The 14,026-nt window shown below is 36.7% G+C and overlaps 3 protein-coding genes across 3 annotated transcripts; all 3 read right to left on the reverse strand.

Annotated features, from left to right (window-relative positions):
- Positions 1 to 1,780: 1,780 nt before the first annotated feature.
- Positions 1,781 to 2,647, reverse strand: GCK72_025926 (uncharacterized protein; the record flags this gene model as incomplete). Its single annotated transcript, XM_003099949.2, has 6 exons — positions 1,781 to 1,843; positions 1,899 to 1,967; positions 2,014 to 2,106; positions 2,254 to 2,310; positions 2,404 to 2,466; positions 2,615 to 2,647. The coding sequence occupies 6 exons, from the start codon at positions 2,645 to 2,647 to the stop codon at positions 1,781 to 1,783; spliced, it is 378 nt and encodes a 125-aa protein (XP_003099997.2).
- A 1,993-nt stretch (positions 2,648 to 4,640) lies between these two features.
- On the reverse strand, positions 4,641 to 4,961 carry GCK72_025927 (uncharacterized protein; the record flags this gene model as incomplete). The annotated part of the gene is made up of 2 exons (XM_053736558.1): positions 4,641 to 4,753; positions 4,805 to 4,961. The coding sequence occupies 2 exons, from the start codon at positions 4,959 to 4,961 to the stop codon at positions 4,641 to 4,643; spliced, it is 270 nt and encodes an 89-aa protein (XP_053580124.1).
- Positions 4,962 to 11,846: 6,885 nt separating this feature from the next.
- Positions 11,847 to 13,517, reverse strand: GCK72_025928 (uncharacterized protein; the record flags this gene model as incomplete). Its single annotated transcript, XM_003099955.2, has 8 exons — positions 11,847 to 12,050; positions 12,098 to 12,169; positions 12,217 to 12,348; positions 12,398 to 12,463; positions 12,511 to 12,600; positions 13,076 to 13,138; positions 13,311 to 13,400; positions 13,476 to 13,517. The coding sequence occupies 8 exons, from the start codon at positions 13,515 to 13,517 to the stop codon at positions 11,847 to 11,849; spliced, it is 759 nt and encodes a 252-aa protein (XP_003100003.2).
- Positions 13,518 to 14,026: the final 509 nt, after the last annotated feature.

Consider the following 14,026-nt stretch of genomic DNA (forward strand, 5'->3'; position numbering starts at 1 on the left):
AGGACCGATTTCCATATTTTCACGTACCCGGTCCGAAAAACAAGGTTTTTCAGTAGTGATTTTGGAAAAAGTTTTTGGACCATTTTGAGCTATAACTCATGTAATTGACAAATTTAACCAGTTCTACAGTGAATTTACTTATAAAAAAATACTCGAAAATTATTTTTCGGGCGTAAAAATTTTTTTTAATCCACCTGGGCTAATCGGGGCAGCCAAATTTTCTCACAATCCCGCCCGTCTAATGACAAAAATGGTTTTTTCGTGTTTTGGGAAGGAGGGGTCACAGAATGGTCGAGAAAATAAGGAACGTCACATACCACAGAGAGCAAAGACTTGTTTTCACTAACTACTCACTTTATGCCTCTAGGGAAACGTATTTGAGAGAAAATGGTCAAAAGTAAATGTACTAATACTTCATGTTCTCGTTTTCTTGACTACCAGACCTCGAGGGCTAGAAGTGAGTACGCATTTAGATATTTTTTCGGAGCCTAGCCCTAGCTACTAAATAGAACCAAAAAAACTTACCCGATTGTTTTTCGGGTACCCGAGGACCGAGTTTCCTTGGTTGTTGCTCATTTTCGAGTGAAGAAGTGGAAAAGTGACGGAGTAAGATACTGAAAACGAAAAATGGAGCAGTTCATATACAAAAGAACCAAAAAAAAACGAAGGAGAAAACGAGGAGACATTGAAAAAAGAGACGCAGCAGCGAAATAGATAGATGAGACGGGGTGAGGGGGGTGCAATTCGGAGAGTAGTCGTGTCATTTGCGACTACCCCGAGAAAAGACTGCGGGCCACCAAGAGACTTAGGGTAAGAAAAAAAGAAATGGATGGTGGGAGGAGGAGGAGGGTTCAAGATAGCAGAGAGAAAAAAAACGGAGGAAACGGCAGTTTTTGTAGAGGGAAAGAGAAGAGAAATGGCGCGATTGAATCCAAATTCAAATTTGGGAGACCCCTAATGTATACTACTCCACCCCTAATGTATAAAACCGAACAAAAAAGTTTTAGAAAAATTTAAGAAGACTACACAATACCCCCTGCACCGGTCATCACATTTGATTGATAAGAATATTTGCTGACTTTGCCGCTGACAAGTTCTTTGTATCAATCAACTTTATAGTAATATGGAATTTTGAATTTTATTTTCAAAAGTACATCAATAAACTCAACCAGTAAAAAATATTTCTGGCGGAGTAAAAAATTGAACACCTTCTTATTTATTTATTTATTTAAAATACGTACGTGAAAGTACGTGGAAATGTCAATAGGGGGGGGGGGGGGGGGGGAACTTGAAATAAATAGAGGGAGTTTAGTTAAAAAAATAGTTTCATTTTTCTTTAAATGAAACTATTTTTTTAATGCTATGGAAACAAAAATATCAATGAAAATAGGAAAAGGTTTTTTCTTCTTTTTTCCTGTAGGAAAAGATTACCGTTAGATAAGACATATCAAAGAACACCAATATTACAATGGAGAAAAAATTGAAGGAAGGTATTAGCACAGTACGCTTCTTACAACCGCGCTATACCGAAACCGAAAAAAACTGTGTGCGAAATTGAGAGAATCAGATTTAAAAAAAACTTTTCAAAGGCATTTCTGTGGAGCGCAGTTGTTAGAGCAGTGCCGAGCTAATAGAGAGGGGAGGAATGGAAGTGAGAGAGAGGGAGAGCGAGAGAGAGAGGACAAACGATGAGAAAAATGGGGGACACAATTTGGAGTCAGTGTTCAAACAGGAAAAGAAGAAGGGAGAAGAGTCCATTTTCCACTAGTTGATTATCATCCTATTTCTTTTGGGGACGTTTTCTGGCAACGCGAGTATTCACCCGCTTTGCTCTCCCACGGCTCTGAATTAAATTCGTTGAGAAATTTTGTTTAATTTTTGGGAAAAAGCAAACTAACCACATTGACGCGTGGAGCACTTCCAGGAATGCGTGGAACAGCATTGCGCCCCCGTGGAACATTTGGACGCTGCAGAATAGTGAATAAATTAAGAACTCAAACTAGATCAACTTACGTTTTGACGTGGAGGAGAAGATTCCTCCCGATTGCGATTTCTTAGATGTCCGAAGACCTCTTCCAAGATTCTCTCCAATTCTTCTTCTCGATTCTGTAAGCAACGGATTACAGTATTTTTTTTTAATGTAGACGTTTCTCAGAAAGGGTGTTACTACGGAATTTTTTTCTAGAGGCAAATGTGACAATAAAGTGGTCAATAAGGTGGTCATCTACGAGTATAAAAGACACATAAACATACATTTTGTGGTGCAGGTGGTGCCGGAGCTGGAGCTGCATCGGCGTCGACAAGTTCTCTCTGAAATTCAAAAATCTCGTTAAAAATACCATTTTTTTAGAGAAAAATTGATATTGGTGTTAAACATTACTTGTTTGTATAAAAGACACTTACTGCTTGGAGTTCAGCTCCTTCCTTGACTTCTTGGGCGACTCCTTGATCAGCGATTTCTGGGTTCTGTAAAAATCTACTTTATTTCTTGAAGGTACATGGCTGGAAGGAAAAAATAAATAATTTTTCTGCTCGTACGGTTCTAATTCTTTATGCTAGTGACTTTCAAAATTTTCACTGCAAAAAACAGTTAAGCAAAGAAAAATAAAAATACCTTTTGAACTGGTGGAATTGCGGCTTCGTCCATTATTCGATTTTGCAAAATTTGATGTATTCGACCTGAATTTAGGATATTTAGTGAAGTTATCGTTGCATGTGAGAGGAAGGGCGTCAAACGAGGAAAAATGTTTCAAATTATCAGAGACCTACAAGCCGAAGCTGCAAAATACGGTATCATTCAAAAATTAATAATTTTGTGAGCGAAAATCAGTAACTTCCTTGCACAATAAAAAATATCATGAAAAAAGTTGTTGTCGAAAGAAAAAAAAGAAGAGAAATCGCAAGAGAAAGAGAGACAGACAGCGAAACAAAATTAATGGCCGGTGGTCACTCTGCCCGCGTGCACACAGGGAAGAAAGAGAAAGGAGGAAGAACGATGTTGGCAGAGAGTGCGAAACTCCCCCTACAAATGTCATCAATACAAGAAACATCTGGAGAACATTGTCGAAAGGACAACAAAAAAAATAGGGAGAAGAGAGGACGATGTCTGGGTCTTCATGAAATAGCTAAGGCCGTTACGAGAAGAGGGCAAAAATTGAGAGAGAGAGAGAAAGGCGAGCTCGTTTTTGAACGAAGGACATTTTCTGCGTGCTAAAAAAGAGATGGGGACGCAGACAACTGGTCAGCTAAAGATGGAGACACAGAGAACTGGACAGCCAAGCGAGTGAACGCTATGTTGTGCCCATAAAGGAAGGGTTATTCCCTTTAGGAGCACAAACCAGGAAGGGTAGACAGGAAGAGTGATAGATGACGGAGAGGAAGTGAAGTAAACGAAAAGACGACGGAGATAGTAAGCCCTAAGTGTATAAAGATGTGAGAAACCTGAAAAAAAAGAGAGAGAGAGAACGAAGAATTAGTGGTAATTATAATTGTTTATTATTATGGTTAAATAGAGAACGCTTAGTGATTTGCGTTATGAATGTAATTATTTTATAAGGAATTTAAGGCCAGTCATTTGCCACTTTGTTCCGGACTTTCTTGGTTGTTACTGGAACAGGGGGAATTTACAGTTAAATAAGACTAATTAATTAAAGATAATTAAAGGGAGAAAACATTTTAAATTAGAGAAAAGGAAAGGATAAAAAGGGAGAGGAAAACGGGTCCGTCGTCATTCCAACTGATTCGAAATTGCCTCCGTCGACAACCGCGCATCTCATCGGGAGCGAGTCGCGACGCAGAGAAATGTCCAGCAAAGCGCGAATGCAGCAGGACAGTAAAGATGGAAACAGAAGGAGGCTATTCCAGGGAAAAAGACGACGTGGAATCTGAAAAGGGGTTAGAAAGATGGAGCTTTGCTCCTTTTAACTGTTTGGGTTTGGATCTTTAACTGTTTGGGTGTTTAGGTTTTATTATGTTTCGTGTACGACTTGTGAAATCAGCGGATTTTACAACACGCTAGTAGAGTACGCTACGCGATGCACACAGCAACACTTATTTATTTATTTATTTTCTTACTTACTTACTAACTAGAAACAAATTAATAGTAGACACTGGAGATTTGATCAAGATTTGAAGTAGGAGGGTGGAAATAGTGGTATAGAAAAAAATAGAATACTGATTAAAAACGTAAAGTTTTGCACCTTCATAGTTTTTACTTTATACATACAAAAACAATTTCCGTGGGAAAAGCAATCAGTCAGTCAGGGTTGTCACATGAAAATTGGTGACATGAAACGAGTGAAAAAAAGATGAATTAGGTGCTTGCTCTGTTGAAACGAGCAATTTGGGGAAACAACGGAATGCAAATTTGACCGCACACAAAGAAAAAATTGGCGAAATGCATACGAAATTAGACATTGACTGATTGGGTTTGCTATACAAACATCCTAGTCCCAGATGGTGAATTCGGAGGTACGGTATCTATTTGGAACAGTGAGAAAAGGGATGAAAAGGGATTAAGAAATATATCATATCATTTTTATTTCGATTAACACAACAACAATAAGTGATATCGTCTTGATCAGCTCAAACAGGAGAAAAGAACAATACTGGTGAAAAAATTTCGAAAAAAAAGTCAAGAATCACCAATTCCAAATATCAGATACTATCTGGCCAATTCCTTTGGCGGCGTCTGCACGTTCTTTAGCGTTGAACTTCCCATCGCCTGAGGTAATTACCATTCCACCAACCGCTCCTGAAATTAAACCATTTGATTAAATCCAAATTAGCAAATAACCACTCCTACCTCCAATGACTGTAACTGCAACTGCTCCAATCTTTACTGAATCCTTTAGTGCTTGTACTCCTCCTTCCTTATCACCAACAATGAAGTGACCGATTCCTATAAATTTTTCTGTTGAAAATGTTCCGGAAATTTTGAGTAATAGTGTTGAAATAATCATACAGTACCGGTCAATAGGATATGAGCTTTGGCTGTTTTCAGTTGAAATTGTCCAACTTTGAGAGGGTGTTACGGTATTACTGATAGTCCCACGAAGAAAATTTTTATGGGATCGAACAGACCAAAAGTAGAGCTCCATTTTTGAAGTGATAACTTTTTTGTATGGATACTTCCTAGTAAGTTACATATCGACAAAGTAATTTCTCCCTCAAATCGACCAACTTTAGTGTAAATTAGTGCGATTTTTGAGTTGTTCCCGAAAAATGACCATAACTCTATAGTGAGTATGCATACAAAGAAGTTGTCAACTACAAAAATGAAGCTCTACTTTCAATTTGTATAATCAATTGAAAATCTACTTAATGGGACAAAAAAACACTCTCAAAGTTAGACAATTTCATTTGAAAACTGCCAAAGTTCATATCCTATTGATCGATACTGTACATATTCATCTTTTGATTAAATTTCGAATTGTTAGTCGGAAACATTACTTTTTTCAAGAAAAATTTCAAAAAATTACAATTTGGTTCGAAACGAGCATAATTTTGATTTCGTGTCTGGCTCGGCCCCCGACAAACCTGTAAATTACCTTTATAGACTCCAACAATAGGGACAAAATTCAATATTTTTCCAAAAGTGTCCATTTTCAACAGAAAGGAAGGACAACTATGCAAGAAGAAGAAGAATATGAACTAAAACAAAAATTAACACTCTTTTTAAACAAATTTTTCTATGAGGAAGAAGTATCAAAAATCGCAAAGGAAAATTGTGCATTTCTCGTCTGATAAGAACCGAATGATGTGAATATTAGGAACATTCTTTGTAAACACGATATTTCTACATATTTCTAAACTTCTACATTACATTTCTACATTTATTTTTTTTTTCAAATTTTAATCTCCACAAACCTTTGCAGGCCCATACTCCAAGGGTACAACGGATTGAGGGTACAATGGCTCTTAGGGTACCATGACTCAGAGGGTACTATACTTTTAGGGTACAACGAGTAAGTTGCTCTTAGGGTATAACAGATTGTTGACTCAAAGGGTACAACGAAATTTTTGATCACAACTGAGTTTTGTAAATTTTCATTACTCAAAATGTATGATGTTCCACAGAATAATAGTCCCACTGTGGAACGTTGATCCAAAATTTATAAATTTCATTAAAAATAACAATCGAGTTTGGATATTTAAGAGATATTATCTAACTGACTCGAGCACAATCCGTTCTGGCTGATTTTTTGATATGTTTTCACCCTGGGTATTCTAAGAACTTTATGCTATACACCATTGGCTCCGTCCCCTTTGCTGACGAAAATCAAAAATATTCTTGATTTGAGTTATTCAGAGCTAGAAAAGTACTCACGCGACATTGCAGCCTGTTCTGACCATGTTTCAGTAGGTTACAGACACTACGAAAATTTACTTTCATTTTTTCGAGTTATACAGTTAGAGCTCTCGTAGCTTTCCCAATTTTGACTAAAAAAACTCAAACACTTTGGGAGCATAGTGCAACATACTCAAAAAATACACATTTTTTCTGTGATATTGTCCAAACTTGGCCTCTATTCGTACGTGAAAGCTTCACTGGGTTACGATGGCGAGATGTTCTGGCGCATGAGACAGCATCTTTATAAAGAAATTTCCTAGTCATTTTTACCATGGAACTGGGTACGTTGAAACTCATTTGGACCTACCCACGAAGATAACTTGCCTATTCACGAACGCAAAAATAATGCATTTTTATGGCAAAAAAATGCCGAAAAATCTAAAAAACATGAAAAATTGAAAAATGTTTCCAAAAATGGATTTTTTGTACATTTTTAGACTGAAACGTAACATGACATGGTGGCTTGTGCTCGAGTCAGTTAGATAATATCTCTTAAATAACCAAACTCGATTGTTATTTTTTATGAAATTTATAAATTTTGGACCAACGTTCCTGTTCCTGTATATAAATCTCAACGTGAAACCCTAGTCACGTGCCCCGATTATTCTTGTATTCATTTCTCTATAGAAATCAGTTCTAATAAAGTTCCGAACTAAGAAACACGGCCTGACTCACACTTCAGTAAAGGATACAACAGTTCCACAGTGGGATTATTCTTCTGTGGAACATCATACATTTTGAGTAAGGAAAATTTACAAAACTCAGTTGTGATCAAAAATTTCGTTGTACCCTTTGAGTATTCAGTTCGTTATACCCTTTGAGTCAACAATCTGTTGTACCCTAAGAGCAACTTACTCGTTGTACCCTAAAAGTATAGTACCTTCTGAGTCATGGTACCCTAAGAGTAACTTTTTCCTCGTTGTACCCTATTTCGTTGTACCCTTGGAGTATGGGCCCGGTTTGCATGTTCTTATCTCACTGCTCGTAGCGGAGGCGTTTTCCAACATTTGAACAACAACTGAATGTGAGAAGAAACAGATCAGATTCGTTTCTGAAATTTCATCAGGGTACATATGTTAGTTTTAAATTCAAAAAATTGGCATACCGGGCTTTACGACCATTCTTATTTTATATGCGATAGCACATATTAACCGAAGTTCTGTCAGCGGTCGTCAACATGATGGAATTTCTCTGTAACATAGTTGAATTTGAATTTAGAGAGTCTCAAACAGAAGGAACAAATCTACACATGTAAAACTAGTCATTTAAATGATATTCGTATAGATTTTGAATTCACAGCTTTCTTTTTTTTATCGAGAAACTCACCTCATTATTCTATTTTTGTTTTAATAATAATAATTTATTCATTTTTTTGTTGCGCGAAAGAAAAAAAGAACCGGGCGAAAATTATAATAACATACAACAAGACGGGGTGAAAAAATATGTAAGATTAACTACAGGACCCGCAAAGAGTCCAGCGCTCAAATTTTTGAAAAAATGGTTTTCTTCTGCATGATCAAGGAACTGGTTTCAGTTATATTTACATTGGCTTCGCGGAAAAATTGTTTTTCAAAAAAAGCTACTTTTTCATCAAACTTGATCTATTTTTCTTGAAATTTAACTGAAAATGCGGAAATTTAATAAAAATATATCAAATTTGATGAAAAAGCAGTTTTTTTCAATTTTTTTACTCACGGAATCAATGCGAATAAAACTGATCTCGCCCAAGAAATGTTGATGATTAGTGGGCGTTCCAGTAGATCAGCAGCGCGAGTCTTGCGCGTTTGTAAAAAATTTGGAACTATTTTATTGTGATAAATGCACCTGTTTTCTTTTTCAATCTAAATTGGTTTGCAGGGGCAATTAGCCGAGCATTTTTTTATTACAACTGCGCCCCACCTCAAACAACAGAGTATCGGCGAGACGTGTTTTGTTCTTCAAGTCAAAAACGGATTTTCGCAGGTGTTTGTCAACAGACGCAGCAGATCAAAAAATCAACCCCTGGCATACAAAAAGGTCAACTGGGTTCAGAGTTATCCGTTCACACTATTTATAGGACAGATTTCTATAAAGTTGCCGATAGCATCATCACATATGACGTTCCAACTTGTCACACCTGGTTATCAAACTGTCAATCAGCGGAAAGGTCACAAGGACAATAAAGACAAACAGACCTCTCCCATAATTCCATATCGATTAATTACTCAGAGTTGAGTTGGTCGCATACATTCTCTACTGTCCCTTTTCACTCTTCATTTGACAACAAAACATTTGTTGATACTATTTCATATTGAAATAAATCGTTTAGTTTACTATAGTTATTTGTATCTTCATACTCATTTTTCGGGTCGTATAGATGTTCCGAACGTGCCTCGGCGTTATTAAGAACTGATCATCTTCCCAACGAGTTTTCGTTCAACAAAAAACCATTTGTTGAATAAATCGTTTAGTTTACTATAGTTATTTGTATCTTCATACTCATTTTTCGGGTCGTATGGATGTTCCGAACGTGCCTCGGCGTTATTAAGAACTGATCATCTTCCCAACGAGTTTTCGTTCAACAAAAAACCATTTGTTGAATAAATCGTTTAGTTTACTATAGTTATTTGTATCTTCATACTCATTTTTCGGGTCGTATGGATGTTCCGAACGTGCCTCGGCGTTATTAAGAACTGATCATCTTCCCAACGAGTTTTCGTTCAACAAAAAACCATTTGTTGAATAAATCGTTTAGTTTACTATAGTTATTTGTATCTTCATACTCATTTTTCGGGTCGTATGGATGTTCCGAACGTGCCTCGGCGTTATTAAGAACTGATCATCTTCCCAACGAGTTTTCGTTCAACAAAAAACCATTTGTTGAATAAATCGTTTAGTTTACTATAGTTATTTGTATCTTCATACTCATTTTTCGGGTCGTATGGATGTTCCGAACGTGCCTCGGCGTTATTAAGAACTGATCATCTTCCCAACGAGTTTTCGTTCAACAAAAAACCATTTGTTGAATAAATCGTTTAGTTTACTATAGTTATTTGTATCTTCATACTCATTTTTCGGGTCGTATGGATGTTCCGAACGTGCCTCGGCGTTATTAAGAACTGATCATCTTCCCAACGAGTTTTCGTTCAACAAAAAACCATTTGTTGAATAAATCGTTTAGTTTACTATAGTTATTTGTATCTTCATACTCATTTTTCGGATCGTATGGATGTTCCGAACGTGCCTCGGCGTTATTAAGAACTGATCATCTTCCCAACGAGTTTTCGTTCAACAAAAAACCATTTGTTGAATAAATCGTTTAGTTTACTATAGTTATTTGTATCTTCATACTCATTTTTCGGGTCGTATGGATGTTCCGAACGTGCCTCGGCGTTATTAAGAACTGATCATCTTCCCAACGAGTTTTCGTTCAACAAAAAACCATTTGTTGAATAAATCGTTTAGTTTACTATAGTTATTTGTATCTTCATACTCATTTTTCGGGTCGTATGGATGTTCCGAACGTGCCTCGGCGTTATTAAGAACTGATCATCTTCCCAACGAGTTTTCGTTCAACAAAAAACCATTTGTTGAATAAATCGTTTAGTTTACTATAGTTATTTGTATCTTCATACTCATTTTTCGGATCGTATGGATGTTCCGAACGTGCCTCGGCGTTATTAAGAACTGATCATCTTCCCAACGAGTTTTCGTTCAACAAAAAACCATTTGTTGAATAAATCGTTTAGTTTACTGTAGATATTTGTATCTTCATACTCACTTTTCGGGTCGTATGGATGTTCCGAACGTGCCTCGGCGTTACTAAGAACTGATCATCTTCCCAACGAGTTTTCATTCAACAAAAAATATTTGTTGATACTATTTCATATTGAAATAAATTTTTAGTTTCCTGTAGTTATTTGTATCTTCATACTCACTTTTCGGGTCGTATGGATGTTCCGAACGTGCCTCGGCGTTATTAAGAACTGATCATCTTCCCAACGAGTTTTCATTCAACAAAAAATATTTGTTGATACTATTTCATATTGAAATAAATTTTTAGTTTCCTGTAGTTATTTGTATCTTTATACTCACTTTTCGGGTCGTATGGATGTTCCGAACGTGCCTCGGCGTTACTAAGAACTGATCATTTTCCCAACGAGTTTTCGTTCAACAAAAAACCATTTGTTGATACTATTTCATATTGAAATAAATCGTTTAGTTTACTGTAGTTATTTGTATCTTCAATTTTCAGCCAGCTGCAGTTTCTACTTTTCGCACCAATCAGAGATAACGTCAAGCTTTTTTTTGTTTCGAAAGGGTTAGGTGGTACTGAGAAGTGGCATCGATGAGGGCCAGTGGGCATGATCTATTGCTTAGGAATCCGTACTCTTTCTTGGACAGCTGAGCAGCGAGTTCTGATTTAATTGGTTTCAGAATTAATCTCTCAAGTAATCTGGCTAGAGGATGTGTAAGAGAGATGGGCCTGTAGTTAGATGGATCTAGGGTACTGCCCTTCTTGTGTAGTGGAATAACCGTTGCAGTTTTCCAGCAATCGGGAAATTTTCTGGCAGACAACGATTCAGTGAAGAGTAGCGAAAGCGGGACGGAGATTGAGTTTGCGCATTTCTTAATAATATAAAAGTTGATCCTATCTGTTGAATATCCTATTTTGAGCTGCAACTTAGAAATAGCTAGGAACACACTAAGGGGGGAAACATCCACGAATATATTTTTGGGCTTTGGATGAGGGAGGGCAGGATGCGGCGGGGACGGATTTGTGAAATTATCTGAAATTATCTTTTCATGGTGCCTGTATTTGAGTGTACGGAAGAACAGAGTTTCTCATCCTATTTCCATCTGTTAGTCTGCTATATCTGTCTCTAGAATATAAAATATATACACCTTCTCCATTTCTTCCAGTACATTGGGTCTTGAACTTTAAAAATAAAAACTTAGTTGGAAGACACAAAAGAGAAAAAACTAGAGAAGAGATATAGACGACGAAAAACGTTGTAAAACAAAAATTTTATTGCGACAAGCGAAACTTAACAAAAAAGAGTGCATGATTATTTGAAACAAATACAACTCAAACTTCGTAGTGTAAGAGAACGTCAAGAAAATGTATAAAAAGAGAGGAGGTAAGTTATTTTCTTAAAATTTAAAAAAAACACGAGAAAACAAGAGAATAAGGGAAAATTGAGACCAAATCTAGAAAAATCTTGCTTCAAAACATATCAGAACAAAATAAAATTCGTTTAAAAGAACAAGACAAAAAAAATCAGATAAAGAAGAAATTGTAAAGGGGGAGGAACGGGGAGATCGTAAAATCATCCTATCGAAAATCGAAAAAAAAACAAGGAACAAAGTTACCAAAAAACAGGGAAAAGAAAACAGGAGAACAGGGAAAACGTGGGAGAAGATCGGAGAACAAAAAACAGAAGAACATGGGACAAAGTGAGAACAGAACAGAGATGACAGAGAAAAGAGGATACACAAAAAAAACTTGCTGGAATTACGAGCAAGATTTTTGATAGGTGTTTCTCACCTTGTTTAAATGCTCCATGAGGGTCTGTCGAAGGTCCTGGTCCAGTCCTTCAGTATCCTTCGAATTCAGAAAATATTCAATTTTTTTCCCATTTACTCGAGACTCTTCGATAAAGGCGAGATGCTTTTTGTCCGTGATAAACATCTTTGCCCATTGAAGCACGTGTCTCTTCTAAAAAAAAGACAAACGGCTCTTGAGAATCAAAAAAAAAAACTCACATTCCACTGTAGATAGTTGTATTGCTCAAATCCATTTTTTCCAACTGGAAGGAAGAGCTTATCGGCCTCTGGCTGCAAAAAAAGAAGTTTGAGGAGGAAAAAATAGTGAAGAAACCTACATAATAAGGCTCATTTCGAGACCGGCTTCGAGCGCCACGACCACTCTGATGAAGATGAGGATCAACCTTGTTCATTTTCCTCAATTTTTTCATGGCGGCAGTGTCCTCTTTTTGAGCTTCTGTCAAGTTGAACTGTAAATACTTGATAAAAATATTTGTTGGATAAAATCGAAAAACTAACCGGACGTGTCCGATTGCGTCGGTTGGCCAGATTGAGCGGAGCGGAGTGGTTGATTGGAGCGGCAGCCTGTAAAATAGTGATTGAAATTGAGAAATGGCACTAATAAAACTCACAATTGGTGGCCGGTCGTTGCGAGGATGGGCACCAGGTCCTGCATCACTCCATGAGAAAATGCGGTTCAGTGCGAGGGCTTCAGCTCGATTCTGCGAAAAGCGTAATGATTAGAAAGAACTTTCATAATTTTTCAAATACTTCAAGTTAGACGTGTTTTCAATTGGTTGGCCTTGTTTTGCATTTCACTGCAAGTTATCTTAGTGAAAATCGAGTTCTTGTTTCCATTGAGGAAACAATACAACAAAAACCGGTTTGTCACAAAGGTAAATGGCTCAACTAATAACTAATTAGAAAAAAGTCATAGACCGTGAGGAGTGTTTTATATAACGTTGGAAAGATAAAAATATTTTGATTTTAGAAAAAATCTGAATGTTTTTCCATCCAAACTAGAGATTCGAGTAAATGAGTCAAAAGTTTTGTAGACATAGAAACCAGTGTGCTTTCAGCTATCCGATAAAATGTAAAACACGCTGTATTTCCACTTTCAGCCTGTGATTTCTCTCCTTAATGTCATAAATATCAAGGTTTTTGGTTTTTTATAGAAAAATCTTAATAAAAACATACTGGCTGAGACGAAGGGTCATTTTGATTAGCAGGTCCGGTTGCATTTGGACGGGCGACGTTTTCCTGAAATTCAAGAGTTTAGTAAAGTCACTGATCAAATTTAAACTCAAACATTCAAGAACGTAGATACGCCAAAAGTCTTCTTTTAGATTAGTTTTGCCAAAAAAGCTCATTTTTCTTCTAATTTACAGAAGAAAACCTCATAAAAACTCAAATGAAAGTAATAAAAACTTACAGCTCGTGGTGTACGGTGAAGAGTGGCGTTAGATTGGTCTTCCTGGTTTTCTTCGAGCAGCTCTCTCAAAAAGTCATAACCATTTGGTTTCTGTAAAAAAGTTTTTTAAAGAGATTTATTTAATTTTCTTGTGGAAGTTTATCATTTCTTGTTCGAATAATAAACCTTTTGAGTTGGTTGAGAAGTTGCTGTTGGGCGAGCGTCCATTAATTTTTGGGCTTTCGAGCTTCGAATGTTTCACCTAGAATTTAAGTAAAGCTATCAATGATATTGATAAGAGAAGTGTATTACGGAAGTAACTAGTTCGGAAGCATTTGTTGAACCAGTCAGAGTATAGTCAGATAAGCTAACACCTATTCACTATCGCTGGTTACAAAAAGCACTGACACAAAAACTTGGTATACTAGAAAAGGGCATGTCTATATACTTGACGAATTACTGATAAGACGTAAAATTGATGGCTTCGTGGTACATTTGCAAACGCTTTAGAAAACGAGAAACTGCTAGAGATGGAGAGATAGATAGCGAAACAAAAATAATGACGGTGGCGGTCACTTTCTTCACGTGCGCGATGGCAAAGAAAGAGAAAAGATGAGAAAATTGACACAAAGGGCGCTAAATACAAGAAACATCTGGAGATTACTATCGAAAGGCAAACAATGAGAGACAGAGAAGAGAGAGGGTAAGACAATGTCTGTGTCTCCAAGAATTCGTAT

Source organism: Caenorhabditis remanei, chromosome X (assembly GCF_010183535.1).
Source record: "Caenorhabditis remanei strain PX506 chromosome X, whole genome shotgun sequence".
Lineage (NCBI taxonomy): Eukaryota > Metazoa > Nematoda > Chromadorea > Rhabditida > Rhabditidae > Caenorhabditis > Caenorhabditis remanei.